This window comes from Thalassophryne amazonica, chromosome 2 (genome assembly GCF_902500255.1).
Source record: "Thalassophryne amazonica chromosome 2, fThaAma1.1, whole genome shotgun sequence".
Lineage (NCBI taxonomy): Eukaryota > Metazoa > Chordata > Actinopteri > Batrachoidiformes > Batrachoididae > Thalassophryne > Thalassophryne amazonica.
This window is the reverse complement of record NC_047104.1, coordinates 131,743,630-131,759,286: the sequence shown is the minus strand read 5'-3', so window position 1 is coordinate 131,759,286 and position 15,657 is coordinate 131,743,630. Positions and strand designations below refer to the sequence as shown.

At 41.2% G+C, this 15,657-nt stretch overlaps 1 protein-coding gene across 4 annotated transcripts in view; it reads left to right on the top strand.

Annotated features, from left to right (window-relative positions):
• The first annotated feature begins 365 nt into the window (after positions 1–365).
• Positions 366–15,657, top strand: part of crtc3 (CREB regulated transcription coactivator 3) — a 129,709-nt gene continuing 114,417 nt past the window's right edge. For 2 of the 4 annotated variants that reach the window (XM_034193439.1, XM_034193426.1), the window contains exon 1: positions 366–1,434. In XM_034193439.1, coding sequence (XP_034049330.1) covers positions 1,303–1,434 — 132 coding nt within the window. In that variant the 5' untranslated portion in view covers positions 366–1,302. The remainder of the gene's footprint in view (positions 1,435–15,657) is intronic. The other 2 variants (XM_034193433.1, XM_034193422.1) reach the window with 1 other exon arrangement.

The following is a 15,657-nucleotide window of genomic DNA, read 5'->3' as shown; positions in this document are numbered from 1 at the left end:
ATGTTTGTATTTCTTAATGAGTCGTGAAAATGCAGTCTGGGTCATATTCAGTGATTTGGAAATATTCGATTCCCTTCATTAACTTATCTCAAGAAAACTGGCTGTAAAGGTGATCATTTCTATTAAAGGAAAATGTAAGCTTGAATTAAAGCTAACAGAACACATCTTATTTATTTTTCAAATTTCAGCCTCATTGCAGTGGTATGCAGCGGCAAATTACAAAAATTGAGTCACTGTCCAAATACTTATGGACCAGTGTGTGACTCAAACAGTACCAGTACTTTGTGGCCGCCTAGTGGTCGTCACAGGGATCGGCGGTGTGTAATGTCTATGGGTTTTGTTTGTTTGTTTTTTTACCTCCCTCTCTGATCACAAGCAACGGTGCGCAATGTTTGCGTTTTCTTCCCTGACAGCTAACAGGCAGAAGAAGTCTGTATGTTAAAAACAAACCTGTTTGGCGTTTGAACTGTGGTTCAGCACGGGTTTTTGTTTTCCCGGAGCCGTGGTGGGATTGGAGTTTGTGTTCGCTGTGCGTGGATTAACTCGACACTGCAGCTCTCGGATGTCTTCAAGTCTCACATTGTGGTTTGTGTTCGTCAACAACCAGTCAATATTTTAGTTTGAGGCTGTACGATTTTTTTTAAACTCTGCCAAGTTTGTAACGTAAACTTGGGATTTACTCCAGGACACCGACGGACACTTGTTGAAATTCATTTTTTTTTTCCTGAGCCTTTGCTAACGTTGTTAGCAGCGTTTAGCTAAAGAGGCTAACTCTGTTTTGCGGTTCACCGGCGTCCACGTTTGTTGCGTTTTTATTTCTTCTTCCTCTCGGTTTTATTGTCTTTAGGTGTCACGTACTTATTTTTTATCGACATGATTGAGACGTCATTCACAGCAACTTAGCTAAGCGGCAGCTGTGAACTTCCAGCGCTACTTTAGCTAACCCTATGACAGCTAGCGTTTCTGGAGCACAACCAAGTATTTTGTTGTTAAAAATATCGCCATGAAGTTATGTCGTCCCGTAAAACTCGTTTATTAAGGGTATTTTCTTTGTTCAAAGTTGTCACAGTGAACTTGCTGGCACGTTTGGCTCGTCAGTACGGTTTACTCCGCTGAGTTGCCAACTTTGATTGTGGAGCTGTAACGTTAGCTTAGTTTACAGCCGCTGCGGGCTAAACACATATGCGAGGTACTTGTAAGAAGTCCAATGGGCTCATTGAGAGAGTTCAATAATTAGACTGCCATCGCCGTCCCAGACACTTTTTTCTGAGTCGGAGAAGTTGTGAAGCTGCGGCCCTCACGATGTCCGGCTCCCCGGGAACAGGTGGCTCCAATCCGAGGAAGTTCAGCGAAAAGATCGCCCTCCACAACCAGAAGCAAGCAGAGGAGACGCGGGCCTTCGAGCAGCTGATGACAGACCTCACTGTCTCACGGGTAAGAAAAATACACCCCACTGGAAATACGTTTTATGCTTTATTATGTTAATCTCAGCAATTTCATATACTGTATTTTTTACGTACATGCATTTTGTTGCCAAATAATCAAATCAAACCCTCCGTTGTGATAAAGGGCAAGACTTGTCTTGTCAGTACTGATATTTTATATATCATATAGTCTTTGCCATTTTGATGGTCAGTCCCAAAATATGAAATCTGGACAATCTGGCCTGAAACCTTTTTGCAGTGTCAGATTCCATGGCTTTTGCTTCATGTTTTAACACCTCAGTTGACAGTTGAAAAGGGTATTGTCTTCATCTTGTCCCCTCTTTGTCTATTTGCCCATGTTATTACATAAATGCCTTATGGTCATCATTTTGATGTCAGTGATGCATCTTGGGAATTGTGAAGGACCTATTGAAGATTGGTTACACTGATCCACTTTTGTGTTGAAATAGGTCAGTGTGGTCTGTAACAATGTAAACATGATATTATCTGAACAGGGCAAGTGATGTTTGTTCTTTTGCTGTCAGAGATATACCTTGAGGTGGAACCTAAGCCAATGTTGTGCATGTTTCAAAATATGTCAAACTGGCCACAAATTGCATAAACACAACACATTTTACATGTGCACTTCTAATTTTGGCAACTTCAGTGCAGACAAAACCTGTGGCATTCCCTGTACTTTTGGTACTCCCTTAAGGCCCCATTTAAAAAAACAACAAAAAAACATTAGTTTATCATCATTGACATCAGAAAAAACTCATGAGGGAGGGCAGATTTTTATTTTTAGTTTTGTCTGATATAACAAGAGAGAAGGACTTTCTTCAAAAGATGTGATATTTCAGCTACAGTTTCCCAGAGGGCACACAGAATACACTGTGTCAGCTAGGGATGCAGGATCCACAATTTTTCACTTCCGATCTGATACTGATACCCGAATTTGGATATCTGCCGATACCAATACTTTTCCAATCCGATACCAGAGCTCTGTTTGCTTTAATATTATTATTGTCATTATAAAGGAGACCTGAAAGTTCAGCTACAATTTGCCAGAAGGTGTATCTAAGATGAAAGCCTAGATTTGATGTTTTGATGAAAGAATTAAGTACTTTTATTTTTTATAAACTTTTATAGCCTTATTTTTATAGACTTAAAGAGAAATGACAGCACTCCCTCTGTCTGTCTTTCTGTCTGTCCTTAATTTTCAGTTTCAGTGGAGCTTTATTGATATGGGAGACATATCAACACTTGCATTGTCAAAGCAAGTGTTAGAGTAAAAATGAAGTCTTCTGTCTCTGTCTGTCTCTCTTTGCCTGTCTGTCGCTCTCTGCATGTCTCTCTCCCTCTCTCTGTCTGTCGCTCACTGCATGTCTCTCTCCCTCTCTCTCGAAACACGAAGCCTTTCAACTGTAAAATAAATGTACAACCCCTGGCAAAAATTATGGAATCACCGGCCTCGGAGGATGTTCATTCTGTTGTTTAATTTTGTAGAAAAAAAGCAGATCACAGACATGACACAAAACTAAAGTAATTTCAAATGGAAACTTTCTGGCTTTAAGAAACACTATAAGAAATCAAGAAAAAAAGATAGGAATAAATTATGGATTCACCCTGTAAATTTTCATCCCCAAAACTAACATCTGCATCAAATCACATCTGCTTGTTAGTCTGCATCTAAAAAGGAGTGATCACACCTTGGAGAGCTGTTGCACCAAGTGGACTGACATGAATCATGGCTCCAACACGAGAGATGTCAATTGAAACAAAGGAGAGGATTATCAAACTCTTAAAAGAGGGTAAATCATCACGCAATGTTGCAAAAGATGTTGGTTGTTCACAGTCAGCTGTGTCTAAACTCTGGACCAAATACAAACAACATGGGAAGGTTGTTAAAGGCAAACATACTGGTAGACCAAGGAAGACATCAAAGTGTCAAGACAGAAAACTTAAAGCAATATGTCTCAAAAATCGAAAATGCACAACAAAACAAATGAGGAACGAATGCGAGGAAACTGGAGTCAATGTCTGTGACCGACCTGTAAGAAACCGCCTAAAGGAAATGGGATTTACATACAGAAAAGCTAAGCGAAAGCCAACATTAACACCTAAACAGAAAAAAAACAAGGTTACAATGGGCTAAAGAAAAGCAATCGTGGACTGTGGATGACTGGATGAAAGTCATATTCAGTGATGAATCTCGAATCTGCATTGGGCAAGGTGATGATGCAAGGTGATTGTTTGGTGCCGTTCCAATGAGATTTATAAAGATGACTGCCTAAAGAGAACATGTAAATTTCCACAGTCATTGATGATATGGGGCTGCATGTCAGGTAAAGGCACTGGGGAGATGGCTGTCATTACATCATCAATAAATGCACAAGTTTACATTGATATTTTGGACACTTTTCTGATGTTTGAGGATGATGAAATCATTTTTCAAGAAGATAATGCATCTTGCCATAGAGCAAAAACTGTGAAAACATTCCTTGCAAAAAGACACATAGGGTCAATTTCATGACATAGGGTCAATGTCAACGAGCAGATGTGATTTGATGCAGGTGTTAGTTTTGGGGATGGAAATTATGGTGTTAGTTTTGGGGAATAAATTATGGAATCACCCTGTAGGTGATTCCATAATTTATTCCTCAGAATTGAGTGAGTCCATATTTTTTCCTCTGCTTGGTCTATAAAAGTAACCGTTACTGACTGCCACAATCTTTTTTCCTTGATTTCTTATAGTGTTTCTTAAAGCCAGAAAGTTGCCATTTGAAATGACTTTAGTTTTGTGTCATGTCTGTGATCTGCTTTTTTTCTACAAAATTAAACAACAGAATGAACATCCTCCGAGGCCGGTGAGTCCATAATTTTTGCCAGGGGATGTATCAGCGACACTCGCGCGCAGGATTTTAATGGAGACTTTTTCCCTTTCAGCAGACAGAATCTCTGTTCGGCTTCTCCTCCTCAGCTGCACACTGAGCTGGTGTTTTACAGCCTCGAGACAGTGAAGTGGCTAACTTTTTAGCTCACATTTTCAGCAACTATTCAGTTCATTTTTCGGAAAATCCGTGCTTGACGACCAGACAATTTGAACCAAAGAGGGTCATTCCATATGAAATCATCCAAAATAAGGGGAAGTCCCAGTTTTATAGTTTTAGAATTGCCTGGTTTTGATATAGTTTGTAGCTCATGTTAAGAGAAGAAGAATGGTTTTGTACATAAGCTATGCCCATGCATGGACTAACTTAAGTTCATGCAAAGGTAGTTATTAATCATATGAATGGAATTTTTCTTTAATGTTGACTTCAGGCTCACCTTGCATAGGTTTGCTTGTGACAGGGATCATGATCCCTGTCACATGTACAGCTAGCTACACGTTAGTTACTGTGCTTTGTTTATTCAGTGATACAGACATTGTTTATAATGTAGCATTGTATGTGTATACATGCTGGAAGGATTTCAGAATGGCTATTGTATAGACTGTCATATATTTCCTGTACATTTATGTACATTTTCATGTACATTTTGATTAAGCTGAAAACTGAAGATTACCAATAAAGAGGGCACTTGTTTTCCGATCAGGCCTCTTTGTTAGATGTTGGTACCAGGTTTAATTTTAAGTTCCACTGAAGACCTTTCATTTGAGACCAACAAAACAAAAATCAAAAGATGCCCACATGCCCAAAAGGGGGCGCCAAAGGAACATATTTGGTAAAAATAGCCGAACAAGGGTTAATTTTGGGCAAAATCTGAGGTCATTGTGGTGGTGGTCTTTGCATCCCAAGGAAGCCTAACATTAGTACTACCAACATGCCAAACAGCATTTTTTACATGACAAGGCAAATATGGTTAAATGCACATCAAAGCCAGGGCACTTTCGGAACAATTTTTTTTCAAATTTCTTTTTTTGGTAATCAGTGGTATGGCCCCCAGGGGGTTAATTTCTTCAACTGTACATTTTACATAATACATTTCTGGGTAGGCTCTCAGTTGTCCAGGTGGTTTCTATAGTAGAGAAGCTTGAATCTTCGACTGGACTGGGTTGCTTGACGCGAGGACGTTTCGCTTCAAATCGCAGAAGCTTCTTCACCTAAAATTCTTTCTCTGGTGGTCTGACTTCTGTCTTGACTCTTGTAGAGAAGAATAATCAAGAAGTCACAAAAGCTGGAGTTTTAAACCTAAACAGACCCCTCCTACCAAGAGGCAGACTGCTATAGGCTAGTGACTAAACAATAGCTCTAATTAGCACCTATTGTGCTCTAGTTAGCACCCTCCTAATGACAGGTCAGCTGTCCCTCTCCTGATGGCTCCCTTGACGACTCTGCTGATGACGTGAATGACTCATTACCATGAACAAAAGACTGAAACTGCTTTGATCTGAATACCCCATTGTAAACAGGGGATAAAGCGTGTCTCAGACCCCCTCCCCGGTTAAGGCAGGGTTTCAAACTTTCACAAAGAATGCCTCCTTGACCCCTCTCTCAAACCATTTCTTCTCTCTGGCTAATATTTTAACTTCCTTGTCCTCAAACATGTGGTTAGTGTCTTTAAGGTGGAGATGAACTTCAGACTGAGGTCCACTGGCGCCCTCTCTGCGGTGCTGGTATAGCCTTTTGTGTAAAGGTTGCTTAGTCTCACCTATGTAGTGTTCGTTACAGTTTTCCTGACTGACATCTGATAGAATACACTACATTGCTCTGTTTGTAACTAGGGATCCTGTCCTTAGGGTGAACTAATTTCTGTCTCAGGGTGTTAACCGGTTTAAAGTAAACTGGGATTTTGTGCTGTCTGAAGATCCTCTGTAGTTTTTCCCTACTCCTGCTAAATAAGGGAGAGACACTCCTCTTCTTCTTGTCTCCTGTCTGTCTGGTCTCTTTGTTCTCTGGGACTTCTGCACTTTGTCCTGGGACCATCGTGGGTACCCATATACTGTGAGGGCTTTCCGCACAAGTTGTTGTTCTTTAGCCCTTCCCTCTGCAGTTTTGGGCACCTGTAGGGCTCTGTGTTGAAGCGTCCTGATCACCCCAAGCTTGTGTTCAAGGGGGTGGTTTGAGCCAAAGAGCAGATATTGATCAGTGTGAGTTGGTTTTCTGTAAACCCCTGTCTGGAGCTGCCTGTTCTCTCCAATCGTAACATCACAGTCTAAGAAGGCTAAATGGTTGTTCACCTCTTCACCGGTATTGGAATATGTCGTGGGTTGGATTGTATTTTCCAAAACGTGAATTATGTCAGTATCGGAAGTCGATCCCGAAACCGGATCACATCAATCACAACCTTAATTGTAAACAATGTGACCAGAAATTTCTGACTGAAACAAACAAAAAAACCTGGATGTTAATGAAGTAGTACATTCTGGGTAGAACCCCCCCACATATGAGGGAGGGAGAACTGGCGAGTCAGTGTTCTAAGCCAGATCAGTTATAGAGATAATGTAGATTTCCTCCATGTGATGCGTCCATAAGTCTTCTGCACTCCCCAGATTTCAACATTTTCCCTGTAGATCTCATGTCTCATAGTCCTGGAAGGATCTTTGAGGATCACATGGATGGACAGTATATGGACAGAAGAATTTATGAAGGTGCAACATGTGGTAACAGTGTACAGCACAAGAAATTCCACCCCCCAAGGGGCTTTGCTGGACTTGATAGTAGAAAATGACATTATCCTCATTGAGTTGTGTGATGCGTTTAACTTTGACCTTGATGTAACCTGATGTGGGATTCATCATCATCAAACAGTATTTTTCACTTAAGGATTGCAAGATGTAGATAGTTCTCAAAAACCCTACAGTATCGAGCTGTGGACAGTTTTGACAGTATTTGTTGTGCTGTCTCCAGTGACATATACCCACCAGGCTTTGTTTTTAAAATTAATAAAACATTATGTGAATTACATGCAATTTCAATTAAATGCATTATATTTTATAGAGAATTAGCATTGCAAATCTATAGTGTCTTAACATAATCATATATTAAAAGCCAAGTGGCCTCTGTGTATGTGCATGCATGTGTATGGCTTCAATCACAGAGAAACTGGGGAGAGCTGACATTTACTCTTTGGTATGCTTATGTATTTTGGGTCAAGGATGAACGCCACCACGGAACGTTGATAGGACTAATATTTTTGGTGAAATTATGGATATTATGTAACAACAGTGAATAATGGACATAGATGATTACATTCTGGACTCACACGCCATTCTAAATCATTATAGAAATTTTCATAATTTAATACCACCCTTGAAAAATGTCAGCTACCTATTTTATAAACATTACCAATCTAGAGCCCATGGATCCCCCATGGACAACAATCTAGGTTCTATGTAATTTGGTTAACAGGAATGTATTCAAGAAAACTTGTGACTTGCCAAGGTGGGTCAAAAATAAAGGAAAGGCTGGCCACACACTGGGTAGCCCTGCACTCATAAAGCCACAGAAAGCTGGAAGAAGCTTTTGCTGCCATGTGCCCCTGTTTATTATCCCTATTTACGAGGTCTGTGAGAAAAGTAACGGACCTTATTATTTTTTTCAAAAACTATATGGATTTGAATCACGTGTGATTACATCAGACATGCTTGAACCCTCGTGGGCATGCGAGAGTTTTTTTCACCCTCTTGTCGATTTTTTTTTTTTTCATTGTTTAGGACTGGCTCAGAGACTGCTGCTTTGTTTGATAAAATTTTTTTCAAAACCTGTAAGGCACAACTGAGTGGACACCATTCGATAAATTCAGCTGGTTTTCGGTGAAAATTTTAACGGCTGATGAGAGATTTTGGAGTTTTACTGTCGCCGTAAGGACGGCCCACGGCGCCTGATGGCGATCTGCGCTCCGAGGCGGCGGCGTCTCGCTGTTTCAAGCTGAAAACTTCCTAATTTCAGGCTCTGTGGACCCAAGACGTCGTGAGATAACAGAGAACTTTCAGAAGAATTCGGGATCAGGAGTTTATCCAGACATTCCACTGTTAAAGGAGATTTTGTAATGAAAGAACGTGCGGGCATATTCGCATGTCGGGCCGGACCCGATTGCGGGGGGTCGCCACAGGAAAAACACCTCCGTTGGAAACCTTAACGGACAAGTTGGAACATGCCCAAGCTGTTAAACAATTTCTCAGATACTCACTTGTTGAAAGCCATCAAAAGCGCCTGAATTTACAAATGGTTTTCAACATGGAGGTGTTTTTCATGTCGCGTCACAGACGGATTTGCCACATCGTCACGGATCCGACTCGGCAAATTTGTCCGCACATTCTTTCATTACAAAATCTCCTTTAACAGTGGAATGTCCGGGTAAACTCCTGATGCCGGCTTCTTCTGAAACTTCTCTGTTCTCTGATGACGTCCTGGGTGAACAGAGCTTTAAATTAGGATGTTTTCAGCTCGAAACCGCCAGACGGGCGCCACCTCCGACCACGCCGCGCCGATCCGCTTTGTGGGCTGTGCTTAAAGCTAAAGAAACTCCACAATCTCTCATCAGCCGTTAAACTTTACACCGAAAACCAGCTGAATTTCTCGAATAGTGTCCACACGGATATCGCTCACCGGTCCTGAAAAAATTTGATAAGCATGCGCGCGGCGTCTCCCTGCAGCTTCTCAGACAAAGAGATTCCGACGGGAGGGGGAGTCCACACCTCACTCAAAGCCTGCCCACAGGCGAATGACGTCACCGACAGGCATGGCAAAACTCACGCATGCGCACGAGGGTTCAAGCTTGTCTGACGTAAAACATATGAATCAAATCCATTTATTTTTTGAAAAAAATAAAAAGGACCGCTTTTTTTTATCACAGACCTCGTATTCTGTTTGTCAGCATGTATGTTTTTTTTTGTTTTTTTTTTGGTAATATTGCATTTTTCACCTTTTGCTAATTCTGGAGCACACAGTTTACATTACAGACTCTTGGCAGTTCATATATAGCAGTCTTATGGAGATGCCTTTCAACACACAAAAGGGTCAAGATCAAAGGTCAAGGTCACAGTAAGGTCAAACACATCTTCTTCTTCTTTGTCTTTCGGCTGTTCCCGTTAGGGGTCGCCACAGCAGATCAATCGTTTCCATCTCACCCTGTCCTCAGTTGTTAATTTGTAGAAAAAAGCAGATCACAGACATGACACAAAACTAAAGTAATTTCAAATGGCAACTTTCTGGCTTTAAGAAACACTATAAGAAATCAAGAAAAAAAGATTGTGGCAGTCAGTAACGGTTACTTTTTAGACCAAGCAGAGGAAAAAAATATGGACTCACTCAATTCTGAGGAATAAATTATGGAATCACCCTGTAAATTTTCATCCCCAAAACTAACACCTGCATCAAATCACATCTGCTTGTTAGTCTGCATCTAAAAAGGAGTGATCACACCTTGGAGAGCTGTTGCACCAAGTGGACTGACATGAATCATGGCTCCAACACGAGAGATGTCAATTGAAACAAAGGAGAGGATTATCAAACTCTTAAAAGAGGGTAAATCATCACGCAGTGTTGCAAAAGATGTTGGTTGTTTCCATCTCACTCTGTCCTCTGTATCTTCCTCTGTCACACCAACCACCGGCATGTCCTCTCTCAGCACATCCATGAACCTCCTCTTTGGTCTCCCTCTTTTCCTCCTGCCTGGTGGCTCCATCCTCAGCATCCTTCTCCCTATATACCCTGGGTCCCTCCTCTGCACATGTCCAAACCATCTCAATAATAATCAACCTGGTCACAGTTTTTGAAATTTTGTCTCCAAACTTCACAGGATGATAATAGGTGGTCTGGCGCGTAAGCCATTACCTGGGATAAGTGTTCGACCTTGACCTTCAAGGTTTGCCTTGAGGTCACAGATGACCTACAAGTAGGTCAAATTTCATATTTGGGTAAAACATGTCATGTAATACACCAACTGAAAGGGCATGATGAGAGGGTCCAGAATATATCAACAGTTTTGCATTATGATTTCATTTGGTGACATCTTGATGACAAAAATGTGCAAAATTTGGACTTTTAATGATGTGAAAAAGCAAGCGGATCATCTTGAATCGTGTACAAAGCAGACAAGTAGACACTTGTGGAAGACATCTTAAGGCTTGTGAAAAATGTAAGGTCAAAGGTCAACATCATAGGAAGGACAAACACTAAAATCACTGAAAAATCCCCTGTCCTGGTAGCAGTTTATGCTTTTTTGCCTCCACATTTTACATAAATATGGTGAATGGCCTTGCCCATAAGCCATTCCCTGGGATAAGCGATTGACCTTGACCTTCAGGGTTTACCTGGAGGTCAAAAATGACATACAAGTAGGTCAAATTTCATATTTGAGTAGACCATGTCTTGTAATACACGAGACTATAGGGCTTGATTAGAGGATTCAGAACATATCAAAGGTCATGATGAGAAAAAGGTGCAAGATTTTGATACTTGAGGGTGTGACAAAAGCGTGCAAATCATGGTGGATCATCTTCAAAATGGACATGTAGAAATTTGAAGAAAACCTCCATTGACCTGAAAAAATGGAGGTCAAGGTCAAAGATCAAGGTCACAATTTGGTCAAAGAAAGGTCAGAGGCCAAGCTCAGTAAATGAGCATTCCTGAATGCATTTTCTTGAATTTTTGCATCCAAAAATCAGGGAATTATAGGGGTTGGCCTTGCAGAAGTGCCATTGCCTCAGAAAAGCAACTGACCTTGGTCTTCAGGGCTTGTCGTGAGGTCAAATGTGACCTACACATAGGTCAAATTTCATTTCTGTGTGAAACATGTCGTGTGGTACATCAAATGAAAGGTCTTGGTGAATGCTTTCGAAAGCTACCATGTTTGCTCAGGTATGATGCCTTTAAATGACCCTATGATGGAAACACTGGGTCAAATTCCGGTATTAAAAGTTGTGGTGCAGGCAATTCCTTTCACAGTATTGTCTTCGAAATGCACCCGTGGACACTTGGTGAATATCTTCTCTTGACACACAATGTAATCATCCAAAGAACTTGTCAGTCCCTCTTCATGGTGGTCCTTCCTCACTGTCTCTCTTGTTCACCTTTTTGGCAAGATACCCATCACCCTCAGGGTGACAGTTTTTATTTGTGTTTTACAGCTTAATTGCTGTGAAAAAAAAATCTCAAAATAACATGTTGTTTAAGTGATTCACAGTTTTTGTTAAAGAGAGGGAGTTACATACCCTTTGCTGTGAGGATTTACCGCTGCAGCCTGTCTGTTTACATAGTGCAGTAGGCAGCGTCACCGTGCTAACATAAGCTCTGCGTGCTGGTCTGTCTGCTCATACCAGTTTACTTCACATGCAATGGCAGTGGCTCTGTTGACTCTTCAGAACATGCTTGTCTTGCAGCACGTGATGTGAAAATAAGTGCTCAGCAGCAACATGCTGCACTCTGGTTGGTAGTCTTGCTGTGTGCTGGCCAGTGGGAGCATGCTGTTGAACCATGTCTTTGCAGAAAACTACCTCTTTTGAGTTTAGGCTGTCAAAGACGGGTCGACGGGTCTGTAGATAATATGCTGTGCATTCAGGTGAAATGGAGCATGTTAAAAGCAAACGGTCTCTGTTGTCCAATATCTCTATTTTCAGTGTCGACAAAATTGATGTATTCATTCACAAACATTTTCAAATATAATATTGATTGAAGGGGAAGCATAGCGGACCCCTCCAAAATCGACATGAGACGAAAGAGCTGGGCCACGGTTCCATGACCAGGACGGCATCTGCATTTCTCTTCCTGAGTCCAAGGTTCGACTATTGTTTTAGGTCTTCTCTCTACCAAAAATGCTTTCCTTGGGATGCTGAGAAGTGTGATTCTTATACGAGGTCTGTTAGAAAAGTATCCGACCTTTTTATTTTTTTCAAAAACCATATGGATTTGAATCACGTGTGATTGCATCAGCCAAGCTTCAACCTTCGTGCGCATGCGTGAGTTTTTTCACGCCTGTCGGTTGCGTCATTCGCTTGTGAGCAGGCTTTGTGTGAGCAGTGGTCCACCCCTCTCGTCTGATTTTTATTGCGAATAAATGTCTGAACGATTTGGAGCTTTGCTGCATCAATTTTTTCCAGAAACTGTGAGAGACCTCCAGGTGGACACCATTCGGAAAATTCAGATGACTTTCAGGGACGATTTTACGGGGATTACACAGATTAAGAAGTGATCCAGCCGGTTTAAAGACCGCCCACAGCTGCTGAGAGCGCGCCAAGCTCCGAGCGCTGATCGACAGGCTGAATCAACCTGATCATTTCCAATGTGAAGGCTTTGTTGATCCGGGACGTCGTCTGACTTACACAAAAATGGCAGGAGACGTGGACATCAGTACTTTTTCGGCACATTCCACTGTTACAGGAGTTTTTTTCATGGAAAGAGAAGCGGAGGGATGCGCCACCGTGCCACTCATGGCGCGGCACAAAACCACCTCCGTGTTGGTCTCACAGGACGGCTTTGAGCTGGCTTTCAGACAGCTTTCGGTGGTATTTCAGTCGTGTGATTATCCGAGAAATTGTGGATGAGCCTGTACATGCCAGAATATGTCCTGTGAGGCTTCATCACGACGTTGCTTTGCGTCATACGGCTCCGCTCCTCTTTCCATGACAAAAACTCCTGTAACAGTGGAATATGCCGTTCATTTCCACACTGGACGCTGTGTTTTATCCGGGACGTCGTCTGACTAGCACAGGAATTGCGGAAGACGTGGACATCAGCACTTTTTCGGCACATTGAGACAGACGTGCGGAGGAATTCCGGCATGAAGGTTCGGCACGAAGCCGTTCACGAAGGTTCAAACTTGGCTGATGCAATCACACGTGATTCAAATCCATATGGTTTTTGAAAGAATAAAAAGGTCGGATACTTTTCTAACAGACCTCGTATAATTGAAACACACTCTCCGGTCCCCTTTTTTAAAAAAACAAAAAACAAAAAAAAAAAAACAATATGGGAACCAACACCACCCTAGTTTGCCAATTCAAAGGCACTGTCCCAGACTTCCATGTAACATTGCATAGACATATCAGCCCAACAACATCTAGAGATTTCATCATCTCAGGGCAGATGTTGTCCACTCCTGGCGACTTACCACTGCGAAGTTCTTTGACTACCTCCTCAGATCTGCCTGACCCTTCCATCCTTGCCTCCTGTGAGGAGGGCATGTCAGTATGGTTGAGGAGATACTCAAAATGTTCCTTCCACCACCTGATAATACTCCCAGTCCAGGTAAGTAGCTCTCCACCCTTGCTGAACTGTCTCCCTTTCTTGAGTCCTCTTGTAGTCAGAACTGCTATGTGGCTGACTGAAAGTTATTCTCCATGGTCTCTCCAAACTCCATCCACATCTGAGATTTGTCTAAGCAACCAGTGAGGCTGCAGTCTTTCTGTCCTCCCCATGCCCTTCTCCCGTTTCCAGAGATCGCTGTGGTAATTGGACACAAAGCCCTCCTCCTTCAACCTGACTGCTTTCCTCACAACAGTTGTCCATCAGTGGGTCCCTCTTTTCACCCCTCCAAAGTAATATTTGGAGGGGCGGGGGGTGTCGTCTGAAAAATGATCTGATCATGACCACGGGTTTTTCTATGAAAATTTAACAAGGGGTGACACCAGATGCGAGGTGAAAATTTGAGGGTCAAAATGGGGCATTCTGAGGGGCCCATCATATGGAGAAATCAACCCATTACATAAGGCACTGAGGGGCCATTAACTGATGCCACCCTTTTTGAAACACTGTGTCAATAAAACAAATTTCAAACTGTATTATGTCATGTCATGTGGTTGTTGAGGACTCATTACAAAACTACACTAAATAAATGCTAGGGCAAATCTTTGTTTATTTATGCTGTTAATGTAGAGGGAAAACAGTCAATATATTAGATTTTAAAATCTTCTTATCTATCCAAATCAGCATCAGCTTTAAAAATCCTGTATTGGTCAGGATCTCATAACAAAAGAATATTAAGAAGAACAAGCAGAGAATTTTTTTTTTTTTTTTTGCAATGATGTGATTAACATTAGAAATGAGTGTGACACTGCAGGCAGGATGGTTTGGAGACAAAGTGGGTGAGGTGACATTGACATAGTTTGGGACCCAGGGTATATTGGGACAAGGATACTAACATTGGAGTCACCAGACCTGAGTAGAAGAGGGAGGTCAAAGAGGAGCTTTATGGAAGTGTTGAGGGAGGAAGTGCAGGTGTTTGGTGTGATTGAGGAAGATGCAGAGTGCACTGTCACATGGAAATTGGTGATCTGCTGTGGTGACCCTTAACGAGAGCAGCTGAAACAAGAACAAATTGAGTTGAATTAATTTTCCCACGTCCTGTCAAACCTGTTTTTTAAATTGCAGTCAGCTGTGCAACAGCTTCTGGCTCCAGTAAGTCTGCACTGCCTTAAGCTAAACTGTGAACAAGAAGAAAGGAAAAAAACAAACCTTGTTCCTTTGCTAAACTAGTCCCAGACCTTGTATATTATGTATTTAAGTAATACACCTAGTCAGTCTTCAGACATCCATCCTTTAGGAAAAATAACATTTTGGTTGCTTTGCAGTAACTCATTTGCTGCGTTTATATGAAAAATTAGTTTTTCTGTGTAATTTTAGCTAATTGCTAATAGAGCTGAAACAACTGATCGAGTTAATTGATTAAAATTGATTATTAAAATAGTTGTCAACTAATTTAGTCATTGATTAGTTGCTAAATAACTTTGTTTTAATGCAAATGTTCCGTTTCTTCCATATAATCAACCAAGCTTTGCTTTGAATCTTGAACCATTGAGTGCTTCGAGCTGCTGCTTCGTTAGTTTCATTTGTTTTATTTCGCTTTATCTTAATTTATCTCCACTAAAACCCTAAAGAGCATATGTCTGTGAGGAATATTTACCTTTTTTATGTTAAACTGACCTGTTATGGTCTTCTGAAATAGTTTATAGATGTATTTTATGCTAACGCCGATGCTAACAGGTTAGCATGTCTATGGCGTTTTCAATGTTAAAGTTAGCATTAAGCTGCTGGCATTTCAGCATATTTGTGCATTTGTTTTCTGTATAATAATTAATGGCTCAGCGTTTGTTGTCGTAAAAGAGTCAAATGTATTACAGATTATAATATTTTTATATTTTTATTTATATATTAATAATAATAACAGCAATAATAATAGTAATAATAACTAATAATGCTACAATACAATTTTAGAGAAGGAGACATGAGTCACATGTGTCATTGTAAAATGGACCACATAGTTTACAAGTTATACAGAGAATGTTGCACATATG